The sequence below is a fragment of the Zootoca vivipara genome, chromosome 4 (assembly GCF_965207765.1).
Source record: "Zootoca vivipara chromosome 4, rZooViv2.hap1.1, whole genome shotgun sequence".
Lineage (NCBI taxonomy): Eukaryota > Metazoa > Chordata > Lepidosauria > Squamata > Lacertidae > Zootoca > Zootoca vivipara.
Genome location: NC_142587.1, coordinates 70,556,896 through 70,568,110, shown reverse-complemented (window position 1 = coordinate 70,568,110; position 11,215 = coordinate 70,556,896). Strand labels below are relative to the sequence as shown.

The 11,215-nt window shown below is 40.5% G+C and overlaps 1 protein-coding gene across 2 annotated transcripts; it reads left to right on the top strand.

Annotated features, from left to right (window-relative positions):
* Positions 1 to 1,154: 1,154 nt before the first annotated feature.
* Positions 1,155 to 7,906, top strand: PCNP (PEST proteolytic signal containing nuclear protein). 2 transcript variants are annotated; one of them, XM_035115120.3, is made up of 5 exons: positions 1,155 to 1,252; positions 4,019 to 4,239; positions 5,743 to 5,817; positions 6,727 to 6,782; positions 7,528 to 7,906. In XM_035115120.3, the coding sequence occupies exons 1-5, from the start codon at positions 1,198 to 1,200 to the stop codon at positions 7,652 to 7,654; spliced, it is 534 nt and encodes a 177-aa protein (XP_034971011.1). In that variant the 5' UTR covers positions 1,155 to 1,197; the 3' UTR covers positions 7,655 to 7,906. The 2 variants fall into 2 exon arrangements, with proteins under 2 accessions (XP_034971011.1, XP_034971010.1); XM_035115119.3 differs by lacking the exon at positions 1,155 to 1,252 and adding an exon at positions 2,702 to 2,914 and having other exon boundaries at positions 4,071 to 4,239.
* The last annotated feature ends 3,309 nt before the right edge of the window (positions 7,907 to 11,215 follow it).

Here is an 11,215-nt window from a genome sequence, read left to right as displayed (position 1 = left end):
AGCATCAGTCACATATAGATGCTTGAAGGGGCCCATTTGTTATAACCCTATCTGAAAACTGTCCACTTGTTTTTACTTGCTGCTCCTTAAACAATTACTGATCCAGAAGAACACATGGTCAATTATCTAATGACTGCTAAGCTTACTCGGGACTCTTTGGTAGGAGGATAAGTGAAGTTAAGTCTTACTCAAGGAAACAGTCGACTCAGGAGGCCAGGCCTAGTGAGCACAGCAACTCCTGGTATATCTTGCCCCCTATGAGGTAGCTGTGGGGACTGAAAGTCCCTGCCTTTCCACAGCTGTCTAAATCTCTTCTGGGTCCTTCCCAAGCAATCTGAGACTTCTGGCTGTGCCTGTCTTGGCTCCGCCGTCTTCATACTTTTTCTGGTTCTGGGAGGGGAGCTGGTCGCAGGAGGAGTGGGAGACGCCCTGGCTTCTTCACCAGCTTGATACATTACTGATCCTTGCCCACCCCCTCCTCTCCCACTGCTAGACTTAATAAGCTAGGAGGGACAGGGATTGGGCCCATTGCCATCAGCACCTGTTCCACATCTGATTGCATAAGGTGAAACTGATTCCACAAAACTGGAGTTGCAACAAGTGTCGTATCAAGATCACTGAATTTGAGCAACTCTATCCTCAGTGTGTAGCCAAGTCCGTCCCCCGTCCCCCAAATGAAAATCTGGTTTGGAAAACAAGTTTCTAGAAATTCTACCTCTTTGTTGTAACTAGAACATGCATTTCTCTAGAGTGACTACAACTCGACATCACACCCAGGCCTCCTAAGGTCCACTTAGTCCAGCAACTTGAGATAGGATGCCAGCAGGAAGGCAAGCACCCCTCCCGGGGTTTTTATTCTGCCCCCCCCTTTAAAGCCACCTTCGGCTTCCCACATATTGATCGAGGGTGGCTGGGTGCGGGGAGGGGGGTGCGAAGCGCGCGGGTTGACGTCACGACCAATCAATAGGCACTCGAACACCACCAATCCCCTTGCGTCGACTGCTAGAAGAAGCTGCCGCTCCAAGTCGGAAGTTGCGACCACTTCCGCCCGGAAACGGAGCGAGCCGAGAAAACGCAGGAGCCTCTCTAGCCGCCGCTTCTCTGCTCCCCCTGACGACGCGAGGCGTGGGCGGGCTTGTACGGCGCTGCTGCGCACAGTCTGTGGACGCAGCCGCGGGGAGGAGGAGGTGGGGCAAAATGGCGGACGGCAAAGGAGGCGACGTGAAGCTGAAGCGGCCACTTCTTGACGGAGGTAAACACGCTGCGTTGCTATGCGAGGCTCTGGTCGGGAGTGTGGGGGCGCTTGGGGCTGGGTTTGGGCGGGAGAGGGGCGAGGGCTGGTTTCGGAAGGGGGAGCGGCGGCGGGCTGCGGGTACCACCTTCTACCCTTAAGAGCCCTTGAGAGATTTGGCTGCGTACCGGAGGCGAGTTCATTGCTTCTGACGGGAGCCAAGTCGCAGCCTCGTCTCCCGCGCGGCTTCTGCCGCCCCATGGCTTCCGTGAGTGAAGGTCTTTCTGCAGACTCACCACAATCCCCTCCCCCCGCGCCCCACTCCCGGGCTGTCTGAATGCTGCATTTCCCGGTGCCTCGGCTTTCTAATCTGTCTCCTTCACAATTCCGCTTCTTCCCCGTCCGTGTGGCTGGGCGGGAGTGGGAACCCCTCGTGGAAGACGTCGTAGTGCCTAATATATATCCCGCCCTGTGGCAGGGCAAGGATTGCAAAGAGCCGCTTGGCCCGAAACATTGCGCTGCTGAAGTGCAGCTGTTTCGTAAAGCAGTTGGGCGCCAGGGTAAATAATCCCAGTCCCTTCAAAATTTAGCGCAACATTGGCCCAAGGCTGCAATCCTCTATAGACGCCACACTGGACTCTCAGGGGCTTTCGTGTAGCTGGACATGTGCAGGGTTTGACTACAAACATACACTATTACTTTACAGGGATAATGCTACAGTAGTTGCTTTCTTCTGAAACTTCTTCGTGGCAACTTTTAGGAATAAAAGTTAACGTTTCCAACTAAACATGTTCAACCATATGCCCATATTTTCAATTTGGCATTACATTTTTCTATACTTTCCCAGTAATAGAAGTGGATGTGTCCATTATATTTGAAAGGATGAATGCTGCTTACTACTTTAATAACTAACAAATCGTTTGGATGCAACCTTTCAGTATTTTTAAGGATGTTTATTAACTTTAATATTTTTTAAAAAATGTCAGAGCAGTCTACCATGAAATAAAAATGAATCCAGCAAAATTATGCAATGAACAGAGGCATGTTTTCATACAGCTGATATCATGCCTGGGGAGACAGAAGAGTGTTAAGCAGGTGTTAGAAACCATCTTCTCTATGTCCTGTTATAACTTTTAATGTCTTAAGAACATAAAAGAGCCCTGCTGGATCAGTCCAAAAGCCTATCTAGTCCACCTGCAGTTCCCAGCAACTGGTATTCAGAGGCAAATTGCTTCCTAGTGTGCGGAAGAACATAGCCATTGTGGCTAGTAGCCATTCATAACCTTCCATGAATTTGTCTATTCCTTTTATAAGAATGTAGGAAGGCGCCCTGTTAATCTGTATAAAGTTAGCCAGTGCGTATGAAGAGATACAATATTGGTGCTACCCACCCACTGTATTACACAATTACCACTGTAGACTAGGCCAGGTAACATTTTGGGATTAAGTATAATGAATCAATTGAATAATAAGAGATGGGCAGGCTTCCCTTTTCTTGCTGGTTAAAACATCTGAACACAGTAGTATTCAAATATAATGCATGGTCAAAACTGTTATTGAGTACAGGCAACTCCCAATTTGTGTAGGAGCTCCATTCCTGGACATTGCACATGTTGGCGGAGTGTACATAAGCCCGTTCTGCCATCTTCCAGGTCTGAAAACGGTCCACACATGTTTGAAAAGGTACAGGGCTGTTTGTACCTTTTGTTTTTTCTTGAAAAATGAACTGTATAGGGCAGAACAGTGTCAGAGACACTGGTTGTAATGTCAGCTCTGCCTTTTATCCTAAACGATTCTCTAATTTGAGTAACAATCACTGTAATTTGAGTACAGTGCACACTGATTGTGAATTTGTCAAGGATTGCAGCCATTTCCTCCTCTTTTTCTCTGCCCTCAGCATAAAAACTAAGTTATGTGTCATTTTAGACTTTTTATGGCGATAACATATTTTTAATCCTGATTTTTTTCTTTGAACCCACAAAGTGCTATATAAATACAAATGCTATATTCTTAAAAGATGTCAAGCTTTTTTCGCTGAACTTCTTAAAGTCAAAGGGTAGAATTCAGTTAGTGTGCCTTTGCACTTGCAGAAGGGCTTTTGTTCCAGCTGATGCCTCTGCAAATTAAAGGAGACACTTCTTGCTGATTTCTGCCTGTACCACCTTCCTTGCTTTTCAGCAGGACTCCCAATTCTCAGTGTACAGTTTTTCTGGGCACTGTTGTAGGGAGAAAAAATGGACAAATATCACCTCTGTTGTTCCTTAGCAGAGGCATCTATGATCTATTCTAGATCAAAAGCCGTTCCATGAGTACAAATGCACCAATTGGATTCCACCTTAAGAACTTTATTGTGATGTAAGCATTTGTGGTTTAAATATCAATGTTACAACTACAATCTAAGATGGATGCAGTAATTAGTATACATGGGGGCTGTTCAAAGCAAGACCTCTAAAATTATTCAATCAAGATGTGTGTTTTAATAACTTGCTCTACCTTGATCTGAATTGCCCTTGGCAGTAGTAATAGTGGTGCCTTGCGGCTTTAAAGACTTATTTTGATTTCTTTTTTTGTAACTGAAGAATTTTGTTCTGCATTAGTCACGTGATTGGAGCTCCCTTCACTATATGTCTATGTTCTTACAGTGTGCTCTGTATAAACAGTTGTGGAGATGCTGACACTGTAAGTGCAAAAGTCTCCTCTGCATAACAGTGCTTTATGAGGTTGCTGCTCCCATCAGTCCACTCAGTAAAAATAGCTCATCTTGGTAAGTTGTTTCGACTTCACCAGGACCTGAAGAAGAGGCAGAAAAACCTGTGAAAACTAAGACTGTTTCTTCCAGTAATGGAGGGGAAAGTTCGAGTCACAGTGTGGAGAAGCCGGCAACTGATGAAGAAACTGATGACCCCGACACAAAGCCTGCTCCTGCCAAAATGTCCAAGTTTGGGTTTGCCATTGGCACACAGGTTGCAAAGAAACCGCCTGCAATATCCATCAAGCTTGGAGCAAATGTAAGTTATTGGAATGTTTTATTGTGAATTATAAAGTTGCAGTGTCTTTTTTGCAGTAGCATGCTAGTTAAATAGTAAAAAAAAAACTTAAAGCTTTTTCTTTCAATATCCATTGATCCATAAACATTTAAAATATTGTAAATGTTAACAAACTATGTATCTAAACCCACATGCATGTCCAGCATGCACGTGTATTCATACACACACTGCCAAGAGTTTTAGGATTTTTTGCTAGAGTTATGATGTACGTCTGTTATGACTATGTGTTTACACTTAACCTTACACCCAAATCAAGTTCTTACACAAAAGGATCAAAGAAAGCTTGGTTTATTATATGAAATGAAGGTGACAGAATAGATAAACAGGCAACAAATCCTACAATACCTACACACTTTAATCTATAGAGTGAAAGAATCCCTAACTAGTCTCAAAAATCTACAGAAAGTGAGTGTGGCAATTTTGCCACAGAACTCAAACTAGTAGCAAGTCAAGAAATGGAAGCGGGGTAGATTATGCCTGTCCAGGTATACACAGTTGGAGCATGTGTTGGTTCTTTATTGGGTTGGTTCTTTATCTTTATTTATCTTCTTGATTGGGGCTTCAAAAGCTAACTAACAATTGAAAATCTTAGGGGTTTTGTATTAATTTTAGGCAATGAATTCTAATGGAGGAGGAAGGTGGGCTTTGAGATAAGCAATTCCTAAAATTCAAATCATTCTAACGTGCTAATGAATTTATCCTAGTTTCCTGTCTGTTTCCCATTTAGCTTATTTGCTTAATAATATTTTCATTAGATTTACATATGATGATCTTTACACAAGTAATTAGGAGCTCAGGATGTCTCCTAATGCCTTCCAGGACACATTTGAGATGAGGTTATGCTAACCTTCTTACGCATGCCATGCTCAACAGTAATAAACTAGAAAAAGTTCGGATTGACATACACCTATTCACTATTTCTTGTGAATTATAAAGCTGTAGTATGTTTTTTTGGATAGGATGCTAGCTAAGCATTAAAAAATAAAGCTAAAGCTATTTATTTCAATATTAATTTATTCATAAACATTTATAATAATGCACTGCTACAAGGGGATTAAATTCTGGAAGCTATTGGTAGGTGTGGTGTTTACTTGAAAAAATTATTTTGAAGTTGGTGGCTTTTGTTCTGACTTAGGTGTTATGCAGTACTGAGTACATAGCAAAATACTGGTGGTAATGTTTAGCTACACTGGTAAAAGATAGCTACACTAGTTAATATACTATTTTATCAATAAATACACTCATAACACATGAGCCTTGGTTAAAGGTACAAATAGCCATTGACAAGCATATGAAGAACTTAATGGGCTTATTGTTGTTTTCTAAAATATTCCACCTTTCAGTGGCTAATGGGCATTTCCAGGTAGATTTGGGAAACACCACAAGAACCACAAATACGTATAACAAAACAAAAAACCTCACAACATAGGACAAAAAACAAATGCTGTCTTTGTTCTCTTTCAGAAACCTAAAGAGCCTACTCCAAACCTAGCTCCAAAAACGCTTTCTGTAGCAGCAATCTTCAACGAAGATGAAGATGTAAGTAAATATATTTTCTTAGAATGGAGAAGTATATTGTTCTCTGACCAGGACAAGTATGGGTACAGGAAAGAGAAAGTATCATATGCTACTAGTCCAATACAGCAAACTGGCATGGGATTCTGCTAAAATCTGTAATGTGTAAATGCCCTTTGAAATTTGAATTTCAAATAATTTAAACACTTTAGCATGAGGTCCTGCAGCCCCACCCCACCCCCTGTTTGCTCTAGAGAGGACACATTGGGGGGGGGGCTTGCAGAGAAGAGAAGAAGGGGTAGGCCCATTTGTGAGAGCTGAAACCAGCTATGCCAGCAGGCACCATAGTTGGGTATCACTCATTGTTGCCACACCGTCTTTAAAATTTGACACTTTCCTCTGTTTCTGCACAAGGCTGATATACTGTACAAATCTAAAGTATTTTTCCAGCCTTTGCCTTTTTCAGACTTGGAGTGGGTTTTTTTATCCCTGTGTTTGTAAAACACATTATTACTGCCACCTGGTGTGTGCGACCAAACATCCCTCTGACTTGAATTTGAGTCTGTTATCTTTGCTTCTTAACAGAACTGGCAGTAGGCAGATGAGAGAAATGTAAATGCTATCTGTTTTGGTTTTTGTCTTCGGCAGTATTGGTGATAGAACCTTGAATTTTAATTTGAGAATAAAAAAGGCTCATGGAAGGGGGCATGTGTCAGAAAAACGCACATACTTCTCCCTGGCTCAAATCTGATCCCTCTAGATATAGAGTTGCAACTGCCTGCTTTGTTCTGAATGTAAATATAAAGTTATTAAGTGTAAACTTGAATTCAGAAGAGGCTTGTAATGTGTTCATTATTTCATATGCCACAATTTTATTCCTACTGATTAGAATTTGTAACTATTTTCTTACGTTCATGTTCTCTTTGAAAATAGAGTGAACCTGAAGAGATGCCACCAGAAGCTAAAATGCGCATGAAGAACATTGGAAGGTAGAGTTGCACTTGCTTGTTATTTTAGGAAAAGGTGGGGTGGCAGAAAGATGTTCTGCATAGTAGTTTTGCTTTCTGCAACAACAACATTTCAAAACCTTTCATGGTTTTTCTAGTTATGGCCAAAACTATATGGGATCATTTCATCCCATCCTGTCTTGTCTCTTCTGTCTCATACCCACTTTTCACCCTGCTCAGGTTATGTCTTTCAGTACAATATTTTTGAAAGTTATGTAATATCTCTGGATCATAATGACCCCAATAGCAGCTAATCTGGAAAAAGCATCTTAGCACACTGAACAGTTTGTGACTGTTCATTATGCAGATACAACTTTTATTATAAACTGACTCTAAGGGTCATGTTCCATCTAGTTCTAGACTCACAAGCAATATTAATTTATAGGGGTTTTAATATTCAACATATTCAAAATGTGTGTGTGCTGCATAGTTATCCCAGGTTCAATATTGTGAGCATTGTCTCTAACTGCTGCTTTGTAGCTGCATAGAAGACATTTCTGCACTACATTTTTCCCCATTGTGTGGGAGTAGTTCTAGAGAGGCATCTTTTGAACTTGTCTGTATTGTTTCCTCACAATGAAAGATATGATAGTGTTAACTTTTTTGCACAGCAAACTTAAGAAGGTACCTACTGCATGTTAACAGGTTAGCATGTGCACCTGGACTTCTAAACCATTAATATGAAACTGATAAAGTTGGCCCCTTGCTTTTTGTTCTGTTATCACAGGGATACTCCAACTTCAGCAGGACCAAATTCTTTCAACAAAGGAAAGCATGGGTTTTCTGACAACCAGAAGTTATGGGAACGGAACATGAAATCTCACCTTGGAAATGTCCGTGAACATGATGACTAGTTGTGTATTGAGATCTGAGTGTTGGGAGAAATGGGAGGGTATGATATTAAAGGAACACTTTCCTTTTTTAGAGTGGTGTATGGCTATTTTGAGTGCCACTTTTAAAAGTTTCTAAGTGGTGCACAAAAAAACTGAGTTTAAAAGTAGAGGTAATTTATGTTTTGTATACAGATTTCAAAGCATTTGCTAATTTTGTAGCTTCGTGCAATTAATTTCACAAGGTTATGGAAAATAAAGACATTGGAAGTGGTACCTTTTTAAGAATTTTCTTTTACAACTATTCTTATATGAAGACAGAGGAAAGGTTACTGTCTCTTTAATCCATTTAAATTAAATGCTGCTGCGCTCAAGACTTCCAGCTCCTACTTTGTAATAGATTGTTGTCTCCTTAAGGCTACTTTTATAGAAGGGGAGTAACTTGCTATACATTGAGTTTGATAGACTCTGGCTTTCTGGTCAGCATAGAACCTGAAAAGACTACTGCAAAAAGTCATTTAGTATTTTAAACATCCATAAACTCAGACTTCTGGCTGTGGTAGTTTACTCTATAGTCCTGTTTTGAAACTTTGTGTAATTTCTCTGTGGCCTGTTCCACTCTTAGACATGTGTCTTACATGTGTATAAATATTAGGGAAAAGGTAAATCAGTATTTTGATTGTTTTCTTAATCATGAGTCTTGACCAGTGCTTGTTAATATTTCTTTGTCAATTTGAGACCGATAAAGAATATCAGCAGAAAAAAGGCATTACCAAAATGATGATTGTACTTTTAACCTGCTTTAGTTTTGGTTTCAATATTTCCCATAATCCCTTAAGAGGAGAAGAAAGCCACACACAAACCAACCAACCAACCGGTAGAAGCATATATCCATATTTTGGTTTAAATCTTTAGTTTAAATGCGAGAAGACCATCTTGTATTTTTAAGTAAGGGACACTCTTGGATTTTAAGACAGCATTTTAATCCACTTCGGTTTTGTCATTAAAGCAATCTGTAGAACATAACTTTACACTTTTATCTCCAGCTGTTTTACATTTAATATTGCTGGAACACTGTTGAGAGTTAATTTCTTTTAGCGATAGAGTTTTCCGTCAGTTATTATTTCTGTAATCTACCTGGACACATACCTAAAACACTTGAGGACTTTTCAGCAGGATTTAAGTTGTGTAAGTAGTCTGGGGTTAGGTAATATCATCAGTCACATAGCTGAAATAGATAAAATACTTCAGAAGCAGTATATGGGTCTGAATTACTAGTTTTCATATGTAGTTTGAATATCTGGATCATATTATAGATTACTTACCTACTGTATGTTAGTCACTCTTACTTCAGCACAAAGAGATTATCTAGTGGGGGAAATATGCATCCAAGTTTTATTTTTACAATTTAGAAGAGCTTTGACCATGTAGACATCTGTGTGTAAGATCTAAGCAGTTTTGTATTTGTATGTGAATTTTTGTTTGCAGTTAAAAATCTGTAACGTATATTTTCTTTAAAGGTTTTGCTATAAACATAAGAGATGTAAACAAGTTATTTATCTAGAGCTGCAGTTGTTCAATTACTTGTGAAAGTTCAAGACTTTTTAAAAATGATTTCCTTTGGCTCCTCATTATTGAGGCCAATGGCACAATTAGCCCTTAACTAAACCATTAATCAGGGAAAAGGAAAGATGGCACTAGGTACAACCATTTATGTACCTAAACTCATCTCTCTCTCTCACACACACACACCCCTTCAATTTATAAATTCATTTATAACCTTTAGGTGACCAATGTCCTGGTCAGCTTTAGCCCCATTCTATATAATAATCTTAATGTGTGCTTGTTTTCAGTACCCTCCCCACCATCAAAGCAATGAAAAAGTACACAAATCCTTTACCTTGGGCCTATGATATACTAACCTCTTGAAGTTTCACAAGAACTCTTTGAAAAGGAGGAAGGAAAAGTTTGGAGTATTTGTCATGATTTATTCCCAAGTTGGGGAAGAAATGGTGGGAACCAAAAGCTGTAACTTACTCTTCTTTGAGCTTTGCTTGTGCTGATGCTGTGTAATCTTTAGCCATGGACTCTAGCTGCTGAGGCTAGTGTTTTTAAGTATAAAAACTTGTCAAGTAAAACCAAATTCCATGTCAATTTCGTGTATTATAAACAAAGGAAGTGCTATATATGCTTAAATTTACCAAGGCAAGTGTGAACACAACCTTTTTTTCTTTTCTTTTTTTACAAAAAATCTTGGCTAACGTCACTGTCTTATTTGTGTGTACAGTACACCATTTTTCTCCCTGCTACACCTGCCTAGCCAAACTTCTCGAGAAGTGAAGAATTTAATTACGATAAATCTTTCCAGATTAAAGGAGCTTCTCAAGGCCACCATGAATTTCAACAAATTATGAATCTGACTTGGAAACTATTTTGAAGAAAGATATAAGATGTGCTCCAGTTAATAATTTACCATCATTTAATGAAACACCTGTAAGTAGTATGCTTAGCTTAAGCTATCAGCCCTTCATTTTTCTGATTTTGAATACTGGCCACTGAATTGACTGCATTACTTCTGCAAAAGGCAGGAGTTGCTTTTTCAATTTGTTTTCTTATCACAGATTTCTTTTGGTGTAGAAAACTATTTTTCAAAGTGGGTTCTCGGGATTCCTAGGATTTCCCAGTGACGGGCGTAGAAAGGGAGGGGCGATAGGGGTGCTCTGCCCCAGGCAGCGCGATCCCGAGGGCGCCATGGTGGCTGCCCCCCTGCCCGCACTGGGCGCCCCGCCCCCATAACACACACCACACCCCCAGAACGCATCCCGCCCCCGCCTGCTCTCTGCCCCCAGTGCCAGAGCATGAAGCTCTGCCATTGCCCAGTGAGATCAGTAATGACAAAATATACTTGGAAAAGCTGCATGTTTTCTGTTGCTAATCTTGCCTTTAGTATGTGCAGCCATTGGAGAAGTCTGGGGGCAGTTTCATTTCTGGTGATGATGCCCGGCAGGCCAGGCTACCGTCCTCCATAAACTCGGTGCAAACTTTTTCCAATCTGCTGCTGCAGGTTCCATGATGAGTCTGTGGACAGGGCTTTGTGAAGATCTGAAAGCCACTACTTTAGAGGATTTGATATGTTTGCATGCCTCTCTTCAAGCAGAATATTTGTCATTGCTTGTTTGTCAAATAGAGGTCAGGAATGGGTGTATAGAGCATTAACCCTGTTTTTCAGGGTACAAAACACAAATTCCTCACTACATACAAATTGTGAGCATGTTCTACAATAGTCCCATCTCCTGGCACAATATTTTTATATGGCTCAAGATATGTAAAATTCCTAAGTGCCAGCTGTGGTTTCCAGGCATCAGAGCAGTTTCAGTTTATGCACCTGTGGCAAGCCTGTTAGAGGAACTTCAATTCTGTTGATTTTAATTAAAATGTGTCATCACAGGTGTAACGATTGGAGCTTAGCAACATGTTTATTACACTATTTAATCATTACAGGTAGTATTTCAAAATTGGGAGCAAGCTTATGTTCCCTTGTTGTTGTTTAGTCGTTTAGTCGTGTCCGACTCTTCGTGACCCCAT

What these genes read in the sequence shown, in the direction of transcription:
- PCNP (XM_035115119.3), top strand. Translation starts at nt 2,772, where the DNA reads ATGGTCAAAACTGTTATTGAGTACAGGCAACTCCCAATTTGTGTAGGA. An exon ending in TCTTCAACGAAGATGAAGAT is followed by an intron (nt 5,818 to 6,726) that starts GTAAGTAAATAT and finishes CTTTGAAAATAG; the next exon opens with AGTGAACCTGAAGAGATGCC. An exon ending in CGCATGAAGAACATTGGAAG is followed by an intron (nt 6,783 to 7,527) that starts GTAGAGTTGCAC and finishes CTGTTATCACAG; the next exon opens with GGATACTCCAACTTCAGCAG.